Source organism: Mobula hypostoma, chromosome 8 (genome assembly GCF_963921235.1).
Source record: "Mobula hypostoma chromosome 8, sMobHyp1.1, whole genome shotgun sequence".
NCBI lineage: Eukaryota > Metazoa > Chordata > Chondrichthyes > Myliobatiformes > Myliobatidae > Mobula > Mobula hypostoma.
Window position 1 is genome coordinate 154,304,334 of NC_086104.1, and position 22,673 is coordinate 154,327,006.

Genomic DNA, 22,673 nt, shown 5'->3' on the forward strand with positions numbered 1-22,673 from the left:
AAGTGAAATATAATTACCACTCCTGACCATTAAAAAAATGTATTTAGAGATATAGCACACAACAGGCCCTTCCAGCCCAACAAACCCGCACTGCCCAATCATACCCACGTGATCAGTTAACCTACTAACCCATACGTCTTTGGAATGAGGGAGGAAACTGGAACACCCAGAGGAAATGCATGCAGTCACAGGGAGAACATACAAACTCCTTACAAAGAGAACATACAAACTCCTTACAGACAGGGAGAACATACAAACTCCTTATAGACAGACAGAACATACAAACTCCTTACAGAGAGAACATACAAACTCCTTACAGACAGGGAGAACATACAAACTCCTTATAGACAGACAGAACATACAAACTCCTTACAGAGAGAACATACAAACTCCATACAGAGAGAACATACAAACTCCTTACAGACGGAGAGAACATACAAACTCCTTACAAAGAGAACATACAAACTCCTTACAGACAGGGAGAACATACAAACTCCTTATAGACAGAGAGAACATACAAACTCCTTATAGACAGAGAGAACATACAAACTCCTTACAGACAGCGAGAACATACAAACTCCTTACAGACAGAACATACAAACTCCTCACAGACAGAACATACAAACTCCTCACAGACAGAACATACAAACTCCATACAGAGAGAACATACAAACTCCTTACAGACAGGGAGAACATACAAACTCCTCACAGACAGAGAGAACATACAAACTCCTCACAGACAGAGAGAACATACAAACTCCTTACAGACAGAGAGAACATACAAACTCCTTACAGACAGGGAGAACATACAAACTCCTCACGGACAGGGAGAACATACAAACTCCTCACGGACAGGGAGACATACAAACTCCTCACGGACAGGGAGAACATACAAACTCCTTACGGACAGGGAACATACAAACTCCATACAGAGAGAATATACAAACTCCTTACTGACAGACAGAACGTACAAACTCCTTACAGACAGCGAGAACATAAAAACTCCTTACAGACAGGGAGAACATACAAACTCCTTACAGAGAGAACATTCAAATTCCTTACAGACAGGGAGAACATACAAACTCCTTACAGACAGGGAGAACATACAAACTCCTTACAGAGAGAACATTCAAACTCCTTACAGACAGAGAGAACATACAAACTCCTTAGAAAGAGAACATACAAACTCCTTACAGACAGGGAGAACATACAAACTCCTTACAGACAGGGAGAACATACAAACTCCTTACAGACAGACAGAACATACAAACTCCTTACAGACAGAGAGAACATACAAACTCCTTACAGACAGGGAGAACATACAAACTCCTTACAGAGAGAACATTCAAACTCCTTACAGACAGAGAGAACATACAAACTCCTTACAGAGAGAACATACAAACTCCTTACAGACAGACAGAACATACAAACTCCTTACAGACAGAACATACAAACTCCTTACAGAGAGAACGTAAAAACTCCTTACAGACAGGGATAACATACAAACTCCTTACTGACAGACAGAACATACAAACTCCTTACATACAGAACATACAAACTCCTTACAGACAGAGAGAACGTAAAAACTCCTTACAGACAGGGATAACATACAAACTCCTTACGGACAGACAGAACATACAAACTCCTTACAGAGAGAACATACAAACTCCTTACAGACAGAACATATAAACTCCTTACAGACAGAACATATAAACTCCTTACAGACAGAACATATAAACTCCTTACAGACAGCGAGAACATACAAACTCCTTACAGACAGGGAGAACATACAAACTCCTCACAGACAGAGAGGACATACAAACTCCTCACTGACAGAGAGAACATACAAACTCCTCACAGACAGAGAGAACATACAAACTCCTTACAGACAGAGAGAACATACAAACTCCTTACAGACAGAGAGAACATACAAACTCCTCACAGACAGGGAGAACATACAAACTCCTTACAGACAGGGAGAACATACAAACTCCTCACTGAGAGAACATACAAACTCCATACAGAGAGAACATACAAACTCCTTACAGACAGGGAGAACATACAAACTCCTTACAGAGAGAACATTCAAACTCCTTACAGACAGGGAGAACATACAAACTCCTTACAGACAGGGAGAACATACAAACTGCTTACAGAGAGAACATTCAAACTCCTTACAGACAGGGAGAACAAACAAACTCCTTACAGACAGGGAGAACATACAAACTCCTTACAGACAGAACATACAAACTCCTTACAGACAGGGAGAACATACAAACTCCTTACAGACAGAGAGAATATACAAACTCCTTACAGACAGAACATACAAACTCCTTACAGAGAGAACATACAAACTCCTCACAGACAGAGAGAACATACAAACTCCTTACAGACAGACAGAACATACAAACTCCTTACAGACAGACAGAATATACAAACTCCTTACAGACAGAGAGAACGTAAAAACTCCTTACAGACAGGGATAACATATAAACTCCTTACAGACAGGGAGAACATACAAACTCCTTACAGATAGAGAGAACATACGAACTCCTTACAGACAGAGAGAACACACAAACTCCTCACAGACAGGGAGAACATTCAAACTCCTTACAGACAGCGAGAACATAAAAACTCCTCACAGACAGAGAGAACATACAAACTCCTCACAGACAGCAGTGGAACTGACTCCAGGTCACTGGTGCTGTAATAGCATTACACTAACTGCTGCCCCCAATTCTGAATCCTTTTATAATTACTAGTTACTTCAGTGTAAATACGATTCTTGCACCCCTGATGTAACTTGCATTCTAGGGGCACTCAGGATGAGATCATCCAAGATACAGCACTGTAGTGTAACAGTGAGCAGACCGTTTCCAGGCAACCACAGCTGGGCACTTTCAGGACAAAGCAGGCTTCACGGTGCTAGACTAGAAAAGGTTCAAAAGGCTCATTTTATTATCAAAGTGTGTTCGCAGAATACGACTCTGAGATAAGTCTTCTCCCGATAGCCATGAAATACAGAAAAACCATGCACCCCAGCACATAAAAGAAAAAGGAAAAAATAACTTGCAAACACCAAACCCCCAATCCCTCCCTCACACAAAAACCAATAGATCACCCACCCAGAACATCAAACATCAATCCTAACCCCAACCCCCTCTCTCACACACAAAAAACTAACAGATCGTTCACATAGAAAAACACAGGGAATATCAGACCCCAAATCCCCAACTCCCCCTCACAGAAAAACTAACATACTGTCCACCTGGAAAAAGGCATCAAGAAAGAAAACACAAGACTAAAGGAGAACATGTAACCTACAGTTTTAACACAGCAATAATCATACAAATCTCAATTTTGAAAACATCTCCCGTCAACATCGAAAGGAGAGTGAAAACTCAAACTCAAAATCTGCATATGAATGAAATACTTCACATCACACCCATCACCTCGTCTGGCATTGGTTTGCAAGGTCATCCATCCCTCTCCTCCCCCCCCATCATTACGTCTATACCTCAAGTTTACCGTCTACCACTGCTCAAGGCTTAGCTCCCAATCCTGTCTCCCAAACCCCCAATTTAGCCAGTTTAAAATATCATTTCCCAATGATTTCCACCACTGACAAAAATAAAGATCATAACAAATCTCCAGTCTCCTTACAAAATGCAGGCTTTTGACTTCTTGATCCTTCAAACTGACATGCTTCGGCCCACAATGTTGTACTGCAAGAACATTCTAACCCTTCCTTCCCACATAACCCTCAATTTTTCTTTCATCCTGTGTAGACAAAGTAAATGCAAGAAGACTTTTTCTCTTCTGGTTGGAAAAGACCAGCACTAGCAGGCATAGGTTTAGAGTGACAGGTGGAATATTTGAGGGGAATCTGAGAGGAAACCTCTTCACTCAGAGGGTGATGTGGGTGCAGAATGAGCACCCAGTGGAAGTGAAACATCAGTTCAGTTTTAACATTTAAGGGAAATTTGGATATGTACATGGAGGAGAGAGGTATGGATTGCAAGTAATAATTGTTACTATAAGGATCACAAAAAAAGTAAATCAGTAAAAATCTTCCTGAGCAAGCTGAGTATATGGCTGATAAAGTGTTCCTGTACCAGTCTGGAGTGGCATAGCTGTGCAGATGTATTTACTATATTGTGCAAATATTTTGTGACTGGATCATAACCATATCTACTGTGTGTGACTATATGTACCGTGTTTTGCAGTTTGGCCCCAGACAAATGGTGTTTCCTTTAGCTGTGTACATGTGTATGGTTGAATGACAAACTTGAACTTACTCTGATGAGGGTAGTCACCATTGTTGTTGCCCCCTGGTGGAAGTGGCAGAGATGGATAGGGAGATGTTCCTGGACCCAGGGCGGCAATCATCTCCATTACGTTGGGCATAATCATTTGACTGGGGCTCATCGTCTTACACCTCTTGGCTATGGGGCCATCTGGGTCATCTTTTATGTGGATGTCCGACTTCACTGGTACTGGCCGCCAGCTGCACGTAGGGTCAATTGTAACCTCCTCAAACTCCGTGCTAGGCAAATTAAACAGAATAATTTCTTAGACAAATGCTTTCAGAATTGAATCAAGTTTATTATCACTGACGTGTGTTGTAAATTTTGTTGTTTTGGGGCAATACATAATTATTATAAATTACAATAAGAATATACAGTCCTGTAAAAAAGTCTTAGGCACACTAGATTTTTTATATAAATTTTGTTTTATATTTTTGTCTTCTGCATTAGTGTGACAGTACAAAAGAGCAAATTTGAGATTCCCAAACATTCATTTTCCAAAAAAATTAAGTTACAGATAATTTCATTACAGAGAGTAACATGTTTAGTAATAGGCCCCTTTTCAAGTTAAAAAAAAAGATTACTTTGTAGGTATATAGCCCAGTACATGATTAAACAAAGAAAGCAAACAGGTACTAATGATCAATGATATAATGAGCTGAATGAAGTAAACCGATTAACTGAAACAGAAATGGGTGTAGAAGGGATCAAGTTGGGCTAGGGACAACCAATCTAAAAGGTGAGGTGAAAGTTTAAACAGTCAGTCCTTACACAATGGCAAGAGTGAGCATTGCAACAAATCAGAAGGTGGTTATCCTGCATCAGCAAGGTGCCTCAAACAGAAATTTTGCAACAGTCAGAAGCTTCAAGATGTGCTGTCCAAGTTCTTCTGAAAAAGCACAAAGAAATGGGCAAGTGGTCGGCCACAGACACTGAGTGCAGCAGACGAAAGACGCATCAAACTGACGTTCCTTCTAAATTGGACGAAGTCCATTGCAGCTATCAGCTCTGCACCCCTTTACAGACCAGAGTAGTCTTAATGAAGAGTTGCTGCCAAAAAGCCATTCCTCTGAAGTGGAAACAAAGCCAAGAGACTCACCTACACACAAAAACACAAAGACTGAGGTGCTGAACAATGACAGCAAGTGCTCTGGACTGACGAGTCCAAATTTGAAATTTTTGGCCTAAACTGAGGCTGTTTGTCCATAGAGAGCTGGAGAGCACTGCATGGATGAGTGTTTGCAGCCAACAGTGAAGCACGGCGGAGGTTCCCTGCAGGTTTGGGGCTGCATTTCTGCAAATGGTGATCTGGTCAGAGTTGATGGAATCCTCTATGCTGAGGAGTACAAGCAGGTTCTTATCCATCATGCAATACCATCTGGAAGGCGTCTGATCGGTCCCAACTACACTCTGCAGCAGGAGAATGACCCCAAACACACGGCCAAGGTCATAAAAGAACTATCTTCAGTGAAGAGAAGAACAAGGAATTCTGCGGCAGAAGGTATGAATTCCACAGACCCTTGACCTCAACATCATCGAAGCAGCCTGGGATTAGCTGGAGAGACAGAAGCAGATGAGACAGCCGAAGTCTGCAGAAAGACTGTGACAAGTTCTCCAAGATGCCTGGAACAACCTACCAGCTGATTTTCTTGTAACACTGACACGGCAATGTACCTAAGAGAATTGATGCAGTTGTAGTCACAAACAAAAGGGCAATATATTCACTTACTTTTGAATGGCTGCCAAAATGCCCCACATATATTGGTCAACTTCTAGTCCCTCCAGCAGTGCTGTTTTGCTGTTGGAAGTAAAGACTAGAGTTAATAATGCAGTGCAACTTGAAAAATCAAAATTATATTTATTTATTTATTTAGCGAAAAAGCAAGGAGTAGGCCCTTTGAACCACACCACCCCAGCAACCCCCATCAACCCCGATTTAACCCTAACCTAATCACGGGACAATTTACAATGACTAATTAACCTACTTTGGACTGTGGGAGGAAACAGGAGCACTTGGGGAAAGCCCACGTATTCCATGGGGAAGACACAAGGATTCCCTACAGAAGGCACTGGAATTAACTTCTGAACTTCAACGCCCTGAGCTGTAATGGTGTCGCGCTAACCGCTACGCTACCGTGGCCCCCAGTTTCCCTGCTACTCCCTCCCAGTATGAACAATTGCAGTGGTTCTAAGGCGCCTGGCCCTACACACACAAGAGACAAAAAGATGAAGTGCATTTTTTGAAAAATGCTAGAAGTACTCAGCAGGCTGGACAGCTTTAGTGGAAAAGGAAATGGGAGTTAAAATTTCAGCAATATTGCAAATCAGGCAGCATTTAGGGAGGGGAATACAGTCGATGTTTCCACTGTGACTCTTCATCATGTGCCAGTCACGGCGCAGACTAGATGGGCCAAAGGGCCTGATTTTGTGCTGTAGTACTGTATAATTATATGTCTCTAAGGCTACCATCTATGCCACAGTGACAGATCTAACACATGGCTAAATTCATGCAGTTGCCCTAATAAAATTGGTCAAGATTACTACGTTGCATTCCATGGGGTGCAGATATCAAGGACAAGATCAGGGTAGCTATGGCAATCCCTCCAAATGCCATTATAAGAAAGAAAGAAAGGATTATGTACCATAGAAGTCCTGTCGTAGTTTGAGAAAGAAAAGAGAGGACAACTGAAAGGCAAGTTTAAAACATGGTACTGTAAGATGTAGGAGAATTAGACCCTTCAGCCTATCATGCATCTGGTCTTCTGTCATGGCTGATCTATTATCCCTCTCAACTCCAATCTCTTGCCTTCACCCCATAACTTTTGAAGCCTTTACTATTCAAGAACCTGTCAACTTCTGCTTTAAACGTACCCAATGACTTACCTTCCACAGATTTAACACCCTCTAGCTAAAGAAATTCTGCCTCATCTCTGTTCTAAAGGGACATCCCCCTTTAACCTGAGGTTGTGCCATCTGATCCTAGACTCCCCCGCTATTGGAAATATCCTCTGCACATCCGCTGTATTCATGCCTTTCAATATTTGGTACGTTTCAATGAGATCCACCCTCATTCTTATAAATTCCAGTGAGTACAGGCTCAGAGCTATCAAATGCTGCTCATATGTTAACCCTTTAATTCCTGGGATCATAATATAATTTATAACTGCCTGTCTATTTTTTTAAAGAACTTTGTTATTATATCATCAATGTTAATATAACTCCCCCACTGAATAACCGAAGAAGTTACACTTTGCACTTACTTGCACACTGGACATCTCCAGGTTCCTCGTTCACAGTTCAACTGTAGATACGACTCCAGGTCAAAGCACTGATAAGGGGAAGAAAGCAATTATTCTGCTGTGAAACACAGAGAATAAAATTTGTTGATAGTTTTAAAGTGTTACTTAGGTTGGACACATGCACTCTACACCTGGAAATCTCACTGAATCCTGAGAGAAATATTGCTATTAAACTGTATGCAAAATAGATAATTTTTAAAATAATAATTGTTTAAGTAACACTTTAGATAATTATTTAAAAATTGAAACAAGACTTCGGCAACAAAACTGGCAGAATGGGTCATCTTATTTCTCTGATCATTTTTAATTTGATGGTAACAGACTCCTCCGGATCGACGAGCTTGCGCCACCCAATTGCACACGTGTAATCAATTAATCCATTAACCCGTACGCTTTTGGAATGTGGGAGGAAACAGGAGCATCTGGAGGAGACCCATGAGGTCACAGTTCGAAGGTACAAACTTCTTACGGACAGTGGCAAGAATTGAACTCAGGTCTCTGGTACTTTTATAGCGTTATGCTAACCATCTCGATACACTGCCAGCCTTACGTAGGCTCCAAGTTATTGGAATTCTACCAGCACAACTCCACCTCTTACCTACTAATCCTCACAGATGATGGTGACAGGAAGTAGCACTCATAACCCATTGTTACTATTTCCATGTGTTTTAATCTGGTTTTTTCAGCATCAAACCCCAGTGTGCAAACACGATTACCATAGGAACACCAGAAACACCAACATTTCCAATACTGTTTCTAATGTGCACAACTCTCGGTCAATCAAGAAATACAGCACTAGGTATGAACAAAGGTCTGATATTCTATTCTTTTGTTTTGGAATTTATATTTTTCTACAATTAGCAGAGACACGTTCATTCCATTGGTTAAATTGTTTTAATTTCCTCTGTGCTCTTCCCATAAATTAGGTGAGAAATGCAGTACTCTTTCCTTTATAACAATACCAAACATGGAGTTATTATCTATTCTAAAATATAAACGCAAAAGAACAGAAATCCTCGGTAGATTGGGCACAACTATGGAGATTAAGAACAAAGTCAGAGTTTCAGATTGATAAACCTTCTTCAGAACTTTGAAAACCCAAGTTCAAATGATGTTCTCATTTATGTGAGCCAGGATTATTTTAACATGTTTGGATTCTGTCAGATTAGTGTCAATAAAACCCCTTCTCATGCCTACTTCTCATTCCTAAAGATGCTAGATATGTCTTAAGCAAGTCAATTTTAAAATAGTGGCATTTCTTGCTCAGGAGGGTAAAAGAGAACTACCTGTGATATCAGCCACGTGTTACTGCAGTACAAGGGCAAAAGGCGAAAAGTTTAAGGGGAACATGAGGGGAAACTTCTTCACCGAGAGGGTGGTGAGAGTATGGAATGAGCTGCCAGCACAAGTGGTGCATGAGAGCTTGATTTCAATGTTTAACAGAAGTTTGGACAGGTACATGGATGGTTGGGGTATGGAGGGCCAACTTCCTGGTGCAAGTCGATAGAGTAGGCAGTTTAAATGGTTTTGGTATGGACTAAAATGAGCCGAAGGGCCTGTTTTCGTGCTATACTTTTCTACGGCTCTATGTTCTTTCTACTGACCTGAATGTGTTTACAGTCGTGTCCTCGTGCTGGAAGCTGGATTCGTCTGAATGTGATCGGACATTTCAATGACACTTTAATTGCTGTCTGTTCAACACCATCCTCCCCATTTAGCCCGGGGTTACCTGAAGAGACTGCGCTACTGTTGAAATTCCGCTTGACTGATACATAGAAAAAATAAACATAACATTTACAAGATTGTGTAAAAATGACTTGGCTTCCGTAGATCAGAAGGCTCCCAACTTTTCTTATGCTATGAAGCCTTACCATTAACTGAGGAGTCCGTGGGCCTCAGGTTGCAACCCTTTGCTGTAGACTGAATAACATTTCAACTCCTGGTAGTGTTGCAGTACTTTACTTCATCACACAGGTTAAATAAACCAGAGTATCAAACCATAGACATAGGAGCAGAGTTAGACCATTCAGCCTATCAAGTCTATTCCATCATGGCTAATTTATCATCCCTCTTAACCCCATTCTCTTGCCTACTCCCCATTATCTTCAACACTCTTACTAATCAAATACCTGTCAACCACCCCTTTGAATATACTCAGTGACTTGGCCTCCATAGCCGTCTGTGGCAATGAATTCCACATTCACTAACTGTTCTAAAGAGACCTCCTTGTATTCTCAGACTGTGCCCTCTGGTCATAGACTCCCTCACTATTGGAAACATCCTCTCCACACCCACTCTTTCTGGGTCCTTCAACAAGATTTCCCCCTCATTCTGCTAAACTCCAAAAGACATCACATGCCCCTCATAACTTTTCATTCCTGGGATGACTATTGTGAACCTCTAAAGCTTGAAAAATGATACTCATGCTAAATAAGTGCAAGACAATGAACATTCACCCCCAAAAGAGTGAGTCTAACTATTACCATCCCAAAGTATCAGTGCATTAATCTTCTGAAGGTGTCCACTGTCCAGAATAAATTAGTGCACCACACACATACTGTAAACACTGAAGCTCTCACTTAACATAAGCAAAACCAATTGACTACAGGAAGAAGCTGGAGATTCATGAGACGGTCTTCATTACGGGATCAAAGGTGGAGAGGGTCAATACCTTTAAATTCCATGGCATTATTATATCAGAAGATCTGGCCTGGGATGCACCATCACAAAGAAGGCACAACAGAAGCTCTACTTTCTCAGAAGTTTGCATAGATTTGGCATGTCACCAAAAACTTTGACATAGAGCAAACTGCCAGGTCAGCAGAAAAGGTTGCTGACTGCAGTCTACCATCACTGCAGGACTTGTATGGGTCCAGAACAAAGAAGCAGGCAGGAAATATCACTGCAGACACTACCCACCCAGCAAACAGCCTTTTCCAAAAGCTCCCTTCTGGAAAACAGTATTGGGCTATTAAAACAAAAAAACTTCACGCCATCTTAGAAATTTCTTCCCCCAGGCAGTTAATCTGATCATTCTAGTTTGGCATTGCAACCACTTCAATTACCTTAATTACTGAACTGTAAACACACAATGGTATTTATGCATATTTTATTCCATATTTGTACTTCAACCTCTAACTTTATTTTTATATAATTCTTCATTCTTTATAATTGTTGAATGTTATTTTTTGTTGCATATTACACCCTAACATACCACAGCAAATTCCTAATACATGTAAATGTATATGGCGAATAAAGTTAATCCCTGATTAGAAATGATAGATTCATAAACTCTTTGGTCCACCTCAATAACCACTGTTATTTAGACCAGCGGTTCTCAACCTTTTTTATGCCATGGACCAATACCATTAAGCAAGGAGCCCATGGACCCCAGGTTGGGAACCCCTGGTTTAGACTGTTAATTCACTGATCCCATTTTATTCACCCCCCCGCCCCCCGACCCAACATTCTACCACTAACCTACACACAGGGGCACTTTACAGTGGCCAAATAATGGACCAAACTGCACATCTTTGCATAATTGGCTGTGGAAAACAGAGATCAAGGGATCTTTAGAGTCAATGGCTATTTCCTAGCATTAATTATTCGAACGTTGGAAAAATCTTAACAACGTTTTAGGTGTTGGGATTAGGCACTATAATAGTTCGGCACTAATGTTCCCTCTAATTTTTTTTTACAGCTGTGCCATTGCTCTGAGCTGGAAATTTTTACTCAGTCTGAGAACTGCGTGGCAGTTATAATAACACTACTAAATCACAAAATAGAAAAGAAAATTCGAACTGCGCAGCAAGAGAGGCTTTGAGCGGGGAAGCATTTCATTTACTGTGCACCCACACAGCTCCCAGGGAACAGCGTTCAACACGGACGAGATGGGCCAAAGAGCCTGTTTCTGTGCTGTAGTGTTCTATGACGCAATAACATGATACCCCTCCCTGCCCTCTGTCCATCAGAATTGATTACGGATCTGACAATACTCACTTTTAGTTATACAGTGCTCTGCAGGCAGAAGTCTCTTTTTCAGGAGGCCTTGTAATACTGATCGAACTGAAGGTCTGTGCACTAACTGTAGCACAAACAGATGTGACTGCAAGATCACCAGAATGAGAGTGAATTAGTAACAGAAAACTTATGCCAGGTTCAATGGAGCTTAAATCCGATCAAGCACAGCAGTTTATTTCAGTGAGAATGCTCCGCCATTCCATTATGGCAGATTTATTATCCCTCTCAACCCTATTCTCCTGCCTTCTGCCCATAACCTTTGATGCCCTTACCTATCGAGAACCTATCAACTTTAAATATACCCAATGACTTGGCCTCCACAGTGTTTTAAATATACCCAATAAATTTCACAGATTAACCACTTTCTGGATAGAGATTCCTCCTCTTCTCTGTTCTACAGGAATGTCTGTTCCGAGGCTGTGCCCTCTGGTCCTAGATTCCCCCACTATAGGAAACATTCTCTCCACATCCACTCTATCTAGGCCTTTCGATATTTGATATGCTTCAATGAGATCCCTTTCACTGTTCTAAACTCCAGCAAGTAAAGGCCCATCGAACACTCCGCACATGCTAACCCTTTCCTTCCTGGGATCATTCTCATGAACCTCCTCTGGACCTTCTCCAATGCTGGCACATCCTTTGATAAGGTGCCCAAAACCCCTCACAATACTTCAAATGCAGCCTTATAAAGCCACAGCAATACAGCCTTGCTCTTACGTTCTCATCCTCAAGAAATGGAAATGGCTGCTAACATCGCATTTGCCTTCCTTACCACTGACTCAGCCTGTAAGTTAACCTTTAGGGAATCCTGCACAAGTACTCCCAAGTCCCTTGCAGGTCTAATTTTTGACATTTAATTTTTTATTGAGATACGGTGTGGAATAGGCCATTTGAACCACACTGCCCAGCAATCTCCCAAAATAATCATAGCTTAATCATGGGACAATTTATAATGACCAACTGGTATCTCTTTTGGCCTGTGGGAGGAAACCGGAGGAAACCCATGCAGGCACGGGGAGAATGTACAAACTCCTCACGGGAGGTGACAGGAATTGAACACATATCACCTGTACTGTAAAGCACTGTGCTAAGCACTACACTACCTTGCCGCCGTTATTAGAAAATAGTTTACACCTTTACTGCTTCTACCAAACTCCTGGGTGAATTAGTCAACATTGTCCTGAGGAGTGAAGACTTTGGTCAGGTAGTTACAAATGTCTTCACTCCTCAGGACAATGCTGACTAAATTCCAAATGAGCTGAAGTTGTAGATTCATATAGACCATGGAAACAAGCCCTTCATGTTGACCAAGTTGCTCAGCTGAGCTAGTCCCATTTGCCTGTAGTTGTCTTATATCTCTCTAAACTTTTCCTATCTACATGATTATGCAATTGCCTTTTAAATGTTGTAATTGTATCCATCTCTACCACTTCTTCTGGCAGTTCATTCCACATACTAACCTCGTCTTGTGTGGAAGAGTTGCCCCTCAGCTTTCCTTTCAATCTTTCCTCTCTCACTTTAAAACTACATCCTGGACTCCCCTACCCTTGGGAAAATCCTTTTTGCTATTCACTTTATCTGTGCCCCAGTAACCATATCTATGCCCCTAAAGGACCTTTTCAATGTATCTTTGTAGATATAGCACTGACTTACCCATTTGCTGTTCCTGTCCTCTAATCAACTTCCAACTCTTCATCTCTGTCCAATCTCCAGTAAATGATAAATTCAACCTCTTGCTGCTTCCTATTGGGCCTCCAGTGTTCATACTGTCTCCACACATCTTGATCTCAACTGAACAGCTGTCAACACCACAATCACCAGCTCCACACCCTGTCACAATGCCCCAATCTCTGTTGTTCCCACCTTTAATGGATGGCTTTTTCACTTTTGCAGGCTCCCACATAACAAACATCCATCAACCTTTCAAGCTTTGGCAGGCACATATTTGAAATGGTGGCTGGATATCATACAACAATTTTTAAGAGGGACTGAATAGTTTTATGGTGATTCTCTCAAGAGCATTAACAGGGAAAAACCCTTGTTGACGTGACTGAAAAAATTCATTACTCCAACAACTGGGCAGATTGCCCACAGGTTGCCTTGATTTTGAATATGCACTTTATAAATTCCTGCCAGTGCCACTTTAATTATGTGATGGATCCATGATAGTGAATCTTAATATGAACACATTAATATTTATTTTCCAAAAGACACAAAATATTCATCCCCTTAAATAATGAGGAAATGGCAGTTACTAAAATACACATGGACCATTAATGAATAAATATTACATTTTAAACACAAGAAACATAGGAGAACGGGGTTGTGAGGGAAAATAAATCAGTCATGATGGAATGGAGGAGCAGACTCGATGGGCCGAATGGCTTAATTCTATTTCTATGTCTTATGGATTCTACAGTTGCTGGAAATCCAGAGTAACACACTGGAGGAACTGGAGGTCAGGTAGCATCAACGGAGGGGACTAAACGGTCAACATTTTGGGTTGAATCCCTTCATCAATATTGGGTTTTGAGACTTTTCACTGAGATCAAATCTTGTTGAACTAACTAGACCCAGTGATCCCCTGAACTACTATTATCATGATCATTAAGAATACTTAAATTTATAATCTGTAGATTCCAATAATGTTCAAATTATTATTTCAATGAGGCTAATGTACAGTAATGCTTAAGGCATATAAAGCAGATTGTGGCCTGAGAAATAGGGAGAAACCTGTAAATTTTATTAGGATTCTGTGGATTAAAATTGCATAATGTGATATTAAAATGAAGAAATGCGTAAGAGGTTTGGGAACATTATAATCCCACCTCCTGAAAGAGAGATTATATTCAAACACACCAAAGCTGCCCAGCAGCTTACAAAACACGTTCCACTTTGCCAAGAGAGGTGCCCACAGAAGAAAATGTTCACAGAGGACAGCTGAATACCGAGAGTCTGTAAGAAAATCCATCAAAAGAAAGCGTTTACAACCTGGGGTCCAGACCCCTGGGTTAATGGTAGGGGCCCATAGCGTTAAAAAAAATGGGAACTCCTGATCTAAAGCAATGCCGCATACATAAATTTAAAGGTTTTAAAAGGAAACAGAAGGCGCCAAAGGAGCACCTGGTTACAGGGACAAAATAATGAAAGGAACTTCTATTGATGATGAAGCATATGGAACTAGTGTACATAAAAACTCTGACCAGGAAGGGAGAAGAAACCAGATAGAAGGAGATTGATAGCAGGGCCCAAATATCTTGGGAACTTGTAATTGACAAGGATTACAAAGTTTACGTGGTGTGGACTGTGGAGGTGGCTGACAACCACAAGCTCAGTAAGGATATTGGTGTTAGGCGAACGTAAAGTAGAACTATCGATGAGGGCGCACTCATACTTACACAGCAACAGGCCGTCACAGTGATCTGAATTGTGTTCCTCCCCGGCTGGCACACATGCTTCAGGTAGAGCGGCTTGTGGGATGTTTTATTGTCACCTCGTTCAATCGTGAGGGGCGTGGCATTCACGCTAACCTGGACTGAAGCAGGCCAGTTTGTGTTCATCTGTCTGTCTTCGTGATGATAACACTTAAACTGAAGTTCCAGATCTGGCCTGCAGGAAAGATTTGAAAAAAAATGCATATCAAGAAAGATTAGTAATTAAAAATTTAATAAATGCTACCATTTAATTAGAAAGTAGATTAGTTTTATTTGTGAAATGTACATCGAAACATACAGTTAAACACAAACACAAGAGGTACTGCAGATGGTGGAAGTCTACAGCAATACACACAATATGCTGGAGGAGCTCAGTATGTCAAGCAGCATCTAGCGGTGGGAATAAACGGTCAGCGTTTCAGGCCGAGACCCTTCATTAGGAATCAGTGAAATGTGTCATTTCATCAACGTCCAACACAGTTTGGAGATGTTCTGAGGGCAGCCCACAGTGTCGCCATGTTTCTGGTGCCAACGTAGCATGCCAACAACTTACTAACCCTAACCTGTAAGTCTTTGGAATGTGGGAGAAAACAAGAGATCCCGGAAAGAACACACACGGGGATGGGGAGAACGGATAAACTCCCTACAGACAGCTGTGGGGCCTGAACCCTGAGTGCTGGCACTCTAAGGCATTCTGGTAACCACCTGTTTAATAAAATAAACTCTGCTTGCAAATTGCCCATCAGGCAAAACAAAGACGATGCATTTTCATTCCGGGTTCCAGATGCCAGCAACAAGCATTCCATGCGTTAAAATCATTCACACCTAAATTGGATCCAGTATTGCCTTGTAACAGCACTACCAGGTCAGATTTAGTACCTTCGATTGCAATTATGTGCCGCATCAGAACACTGTGCCCTACTTTCCATAAATACAGTACAGCTGTGGCCTGCAGCCATCCGCTCCTGGACCGGCTTCACTTGCCTCAGCACTGAATGGACCCAGCAGTGGCCGGCAGCCAGCATGCTTTCAGACCTGTTTCATTCGCATCAGTGCTGAACGTATTCCGTGGGACTCTGCAGTTCATGTTCAGTATATTATTTATTTACTTAAAAAAAAATTCTTTGCATGATTTTTTTTTACACAAACCTATCTTCATAGAGAGATCAGAAGTGGAGAGAGTGAGCAATCTCAAGTTCATAGGTGTCAGTATCTCGGAGGACCTAACCTGGATACAACATACTGATGCAGTGATAAAGAAGGCAAGACAACGGCTATATTTCATTTGGAGTTTGAGGAGATTTGGTTTGTCAAGAACATTCTGTGGACAGCATTCTGACTGGCTGCATCATCGTTGGGTATTGGGGGGGGTGCTATTGCACAGGATGAAGTTGCAGAACCATGTAAAATTAGTCAGCTTCAAAATTGGTACTAGCCTCTGTAGTATCCAAGACATCTTCAAGGAGCGGTGCCTTAGGAATGTGGCATCTTGTATATTGTACTGCTTCTGCAAAGTTAACAAATTTCGTGACGTATGCTGGTAATATTAAACCTGATTCTGACTGTTCGTCTGTCTTTGCTGTGTGGTTTATTATGTAGTTTCTATTGTGTTATTTTGTTTTATGACTGCCTGCAAGAAGACGAATCTCAAGGTTGTATGTGGCATACATACTTTGATAATAAATTTACTTTGAATTTTGAACGCAATAGCAATCTCATGGCCTATTGAGTGAGATGATCAGCCTCACACTGCAGTTTTGTAGTTTATTGGAACTTAGTTAAGATTATTTATACAAAATTATGAGGGGTATAGATGGGATAAATGGAAGCAGGCTTTTCCTACTGAGGTCGGGTGAGATTAGTACATGCAGACATGGTCAAGAGGTTCAGTTCTTGTTCAGATCAAACATTATAAAGGGAAAAAGTGTGACCTAAATGACTTTGACCGTGGAATGATTGTTGGTGCCAGATGGGGTGGTTTGAGTATTTCAGAAACTACTGATCTCCTGGGATTTTCATGCACAGCAGGATCTAGTTTACAGAAAATGGTGCAAAAAACAAAAAAAAAAAATCCAATAAGCAGCTGTTCTGTGGGTGAAAATGCCTTGTTAATGAGAGAGGTCAGAGGAGAATGGTCAGACTAGTTCAAGCTGACAGTAAGGTGACAGTAACTCAAATAACCACGCGTTACAACTGTGGTGCGCAGAAGAGCATCTCTGAACGTACTTCACGTCAAACCTTGAAATGGATGGAGTACAGCAACAAAGACCACACCGGGTTCCACTCCTGTACCTAATAAAGTGGCCACTGAGTGTTTATCACAGTGAGAAAATTCACAAAGAGACAGAGCTTAAGACTTCCAGTTGTGTTTAAGTGCCCTGTCCAGCTTGGTGCTGGTTCAGGAAGAGCAAATGGATCCCAGATTTATTCTTAATCTGCTGTATTAACCTTTGCTAATTTTGATGCAGTTTGTGGGGAAATTGTCCACGTCTTGATCTAACCCCATTTGCTAAAACAGTAGCCCATGATTGCCGATGCATATACTGAATGTGTCCATCAATAAGGAACAAGTTAGGTTCTGCCATTCCACCTCCCATGCCTGGCAACACAGTTGCTTGCAAGAGACATCATATGACTGATGGTATCTCTCAACATGCATCTTAGCACCTTCAAGAGAAATCAAGGTCGAGCAAACACAAGAGATTCTGTAGATGCTAGAAATCCAGAGCAACACACACAAAAAGTGCTGGAGGAACTCAGCAAGTCAGGCAGCATCTGTGGAGGGGAATAAATAGTCGATGTTTTGGGCTGAGACCGTTCATTAGGACAGGACAGGAAGCAGGAGGCACAGAAGCTAGATAAGAAGATACGGAGAGGCTCCTTTCTCCTCACATCCATAGATGTTGATACTATATTTGTTCCCCTCCCTGATCATATTTCCGTGAAAGGAACTACAGCATTCAGGTTTCTGCTGAGCAGATGAATTGCAGGAAAGGAAACATCCCACTGACTAACCAGAACTTTTACTGAACTTCACATGTATAGCTACAATATAATTACTGCACAATTGACTTCTCTTGCCCCATCCATAGGGTTGTTAATGTAAAATGTAGTGCTGTTGGATTCTGATGCTTTTGCAATCCAAAGGTTCTTCAGAAGTTAAGAAAGAAGCATCAAGCTTGTTGTGTATGACTGTTTTATTGAATGTTAGAAGAGCAAAGGAGGAGAGGGAAGAAGGGGCAGAAGCATGGTGAGAGACAGAGAAGAGCAGGGTAAAACAAAGGGGAGGGGGAGAGAGAGGGAGAGAGGCACTAAAAGTAGCGAGGTCTTCTTATACCAGACTACAGAAAACAGAAATTTCATTGATAACAGTTAACCAATTAAATAGCCAGCTTGAAATCATGTGACACCCTCCACAGAAACCAAGTTTCCATAAAAATACAGAGGCTGCTGTAACTACTGAAAAACTCACCACAATACAGCACAGAACAGGCCTGCCCAACCCTTTGAGCCATGTTGCCCAGCAATCCTCCAATTTAACCCTAGCCTAATCATGGGACTATTTACAACGTCCAATTAACCTACCAATCGGTATATCTTTGGACTGTGGGAGGAAACCTGGGCAACCGGAGGAAAAACACGCAAACACGGGGAGAATGTTAAAAACTCCTTGCAAACACAGTGGGAATCGAACCTGGATTGCTGATACCGTAAAACATTGTGCTAACTACTACTCAACTGAGCTGCCCTTACATGTACAGAGGTGATTATATAAAAATACAAACAAGCATTAGAAAGTCAAACAAGGAAAATACAATTCTACACCCCAATCTAACATACTTTTGGGCCAGTCAAAAATTGATTTCATTTGAACATTTCAAAACTAAGGAAACTAAAGTTGATTAATATATGTTAACAATCAATCCCCTACTGACAAATAAAGCTAAACTTTCTCCACTGCACCTGTATTTTTGCTTTCATTGACTGTTATGCAAGAATATCTGTGTCCTTTGTACATTAATATTCCCAATCTACCAGCACTTTTTAAAATATATATACTCAGTACATTTTTACTCAAGTAGATGCAGAAAAATTTCAGGGTAGTGAATCTGTGGAATCCTTTGCCACAGATGCTGTGGAGGCCAAATCATTGGGTCTATTTAAAGTGGAGACTGATAGGTTCTTAATTAGTAAGGGCGTCAAAGGTTACCAGGACAGGGGGCAGGAGATTGGGTTGCCGGGGATAATAAATCAACCATGATGGAGTAGTGGAGCAGACTCGATGGGCCAAAGGACCAACAATAATTCTGTGCCTGTGTGTTATGTTCATGGTTAGCATAGTGCTTCACAGTTCATTTCCCGCTGCCGTATGGAAGGAGTTTGTACTTTCTCCCCATGACCACGTGGGTTTCCCCTGGGTGCTCCGATTTCTTCCCACAGTCCAAAGGCGAACCAGTTGGTAGGTTAATTGGTCACTGTAAATTGTCCTGTGATTAGGCTAGGGTTAAATTGGGAGTCGCTGGGTGGCACATCTCGAAAGGCCGGAAGGGTCTGTTCCATGCTGCATCTCAATATACAAATAAATAAATGATAAAAGCGCTCAACTGTCACCTCTAGCAATGTTACTATTACTCACATATCGCACACAAAATAGGTACCATTACTTTCCACTCACCTCCACATTAGCGTCTGATGCACGGAATGACGCAGGTGGAAGACGTGGTTGCTGACAGCAAGGTTGTGCTCTAAGCGGAAGGGTTCCAACACAACACCGTCTCGCACGGGGAAGGTCAGTCGCAGCTCATCTCCAGGGCTTGCTGAAATCAACAGAAGTTCTACCTCAATTTCTCTCTTTCCAATACTATTAAATTCTAATATCAAAATTCAAGATGTTAAATGTCACCAGCAAATGTAATTGTGCCTTCAAAGTCACTGACTCCAACGATTCTATTAGAATCTCACACTCTGGCTGCTCCTTCCGTTGCTAACCCCATTTTCTTGGGTCCAAATGAACTAACCGCAGTGTTTACACAAACTTCTATAGATGCACAGTGAAGAGTATCCTGAGGGTGTTTCCATACCAGGCCGTGACTGGTTGCATCACGGCCTGCTACAGAAACACCAATACTCATGAATGGAAAAGCCTACAAAAAGTAGTGGATAGAGCCCAGCCCATCACAGGAAAAACCCTCCCCACCACTGAGCACATCTACAAGGAGCACTGCCACAAGAAAGCAGCGTGTATCATCAATGACTCCCATGCTCTCTTCTCACTGCTAGCATCAGGAAGGAGGTACAGGAGCCTTAGGTCCCACACGATCGGGTTCAGGAAGTTATTACCTTTCAACTATCAGGCTCCTGAACCAGCGTGGCTAACTTCACTCACCTCAACACTGAACTGATTCCACAACCTATGGACTCACTCTCAAGGACTCTACAACTCACCTTCTCAGTATTACTTTTGATTTATTTATTATTATTATTATTTGTTATTTTTTTGCAGTTGCACAGTTTTGCTCATCGGTTGTTCCTGTAAACGTTGGAGGAACTCAGCAGGCTAGGCAGCATTTATAGGAAAAAGTACAGTTGACGTTTCTGGCCGAAACCCTTCGGCAGGTCTGGAGAAAAAAAGCTGAGTAGACTTAAAAGATGGGGGGAGGGGAGAGAGAAACATCAGGTGAAACTTGGGGGGGTGGGGGAATGCTCAGATTTCCAGCATTTGCAGATTTTCTCTTGGTTGTTCCTGTGTCGTTTTTCGGAATTTCTCTGTGAATGCCACAAGAAAAATAGTGACATTACAGTATATGTACTTTGATAGTAAATTTACTTTGACCTTGACTTTTGCCTTCAATGTACAGTAGTTGTCATTCATCAGAAGTCCAAAGACCACTTCTCAGTCCCATCAAACAATTGCCAATATTATCCGAGAGGCAAGGAAGCAAAAGCTCCGATATCGCTGATAAACTGTCGTCTTTTAATATCTTAAACACAAGAGATTCTGCAGGTGCCCCAAATCTAGTGCAACACACACAAAATGCTGGAGGAACTTAGCAGGTCAGGCAGCATCCATGGAGGGGAATAAACGGCTGATGTTTGAGGTCAAGACTTGATGGAAGGTCTTTGCCCAAAATGTTAACTTATTCTAATATCATCTTCCTGCTTCTATTCCAACGATATGCAGAAGACTCAGGATTTAAAAACACAAACAAGAGAAAATCTGCAGATGCTGGAAATTCACGCAACACACACAAAATGCTGGTGGAACGCAGCAGGCCAGGCAGCATCTCTAGGAAGAAGTACAGTCAACGTTTCGGGTCGAGACCCTTCATCAGGATGAAGACTCAGGATCCTCCACTTCTAATTCTGAGACTGTCTCTACTATTACTTTGTTCCCTTTCTTTGAAATTTCTTGTTAAATCCAGTTCTTTCATATACTTGTGCTAACCCTGATCACCAATCCACTGGCAGTTTCTCACCTCGGCTTTGTACAAGTATTCTGTGAACATAAGACTGAAGTTCATACTCACATGATGGGGGAGGAGGAAGACTATTCAGGTTGGGCTTTATGTCGGGAAGAAAAGGTGATTTCACATCCTGGTTCGGTGACATGTATGGAGGAATATTGCTTCCTGGAGTCATTGGAGGTGTTGGGTTGCCTGATATGGGGGAGCTGGGATAGCCAGGCATAGTTCTTGAAGGCTAAAAAATAAATTTTGTGGATCACCTTCTGTTTAAACATGCAGCCCAGGATAACATTAATGAGGCATAAACAACATATTCCCCGTCCAGAGCCCGAGTGAACTCAAGTCTTCGGAAACCTGATAACCGTACCAACCTTGCATGTCTCAATCTCATCCAACAGTGTTCCCCAAAAGAGAAAAAAATGTCCAAAGCTCCTCCTAACCCTCATGCAATGGTTGCTTTTAATAAACTCTATATTCCTTTTCCAGAAGGCCTAGTGAACTCAATCCTCAGAAAGCTGATAACCACACCAACCTTGTTCTTCTCAACCTATCCAACAGTTCCAATGTTAATCTAAAGCAGGGTTACAACCTTTTTTATGCCATGTAGCTTTATGATTAACTGAAGGGTCCATGGACCCCAAGTTGGGAACCCCTGATCCAAAGAGAAAAAAAAACTTTCAAAGCTCTTTTTAACCCTGATGAAATGTCTGATTCCACTAAATCCTAAATGTTGAATACCATATACAAAATTCATCCGACTTTGATGAAAGTTAGAAGTAAAATACGTACCCCATTAATATTGGCCTGGGTGTAGCTGGTGTAGTTACCACCCATAAAGGCGTTACTCTGCCCATTATATTTCTCAGATGGCTGTAAAGAGAAAAGGCCCGAGAGTTGCTGTCATCAACAAATCCATATATCTCATACACAAGAGATTTTGCAGGTGTTGGAAATTCAGAACAACTCACACAAAATGATGGAGGAACTCAGCAAGACTGGTCCTGAAGGATCTTGGCCTGAAACATCAACCGTTTACTCTTTTCCATAGATGCTGCCTGACCTGCTGAGCTCCTCCAGCATTTTGAGTGCGTTGGTCCAAATATTCCAACACAACTTATCATCAAACAGTCCTCTCAATTAACATTGGAT

At 41.6% G+C, this 22,673-nt stretch overlaps 1 protein-coding gene across 5 annotated transcripts in view; it reads right to left on the reverse strand.

The window, feature by feature from the left end:
• LOC134351082 (zinc finger MIZ domain-containing protein 1-like) overlaps positions 1 to 22,673 on the reverse strand; it is a 241,725-nt gene that overhangs the window by 26,441 nt on the left and 192,611 nt on the right. For all 5 annotated transcript variants that reach the window (XM_063057131.1, XM_063057132.1, XM_063057133.1 and 2 more), the window contains 9 exons: positions 22,314 to 22,394; positions 21,588 to 21,759; positions 19,736 to 19,877; positions 15,025 to 15,235; positions 11,606 to 11,711; positions 9,211 to 9,371; positions 7,568 to 7,635; positions 6,037 to 6,105; positions 4,299 to 4,546 (listed from right to left, as the gene is read on the reverse strand). In XM_063057131.1, the coding sequence (XP_062913201.1) occupies positions 4,299 to 4,546; positions 6,037 to 6,105; positions 7,568 to 7,635; positions 9,211 to 9,371; positions 11,606 to 11,711; positions 15,025 to 15,235; positions 19,736 to 19,877; positions 21,588 to 21,759; positions 22,314 to 22,394 (1,258 nt within the window). The remainder of the gene's footprint in view (positions 1 to 4,298; positions 4,547 to 6,036; positions 6,106 to 7,567; positions 7,636 to 9,210; positions 9,372 to 11,605; positions 11,712 to 15,024; positions 15,236 to 19,735; positions 19,878 to 21,587; positions 21,760 to 22,313; positions 22,395 to 22,673) is intronic.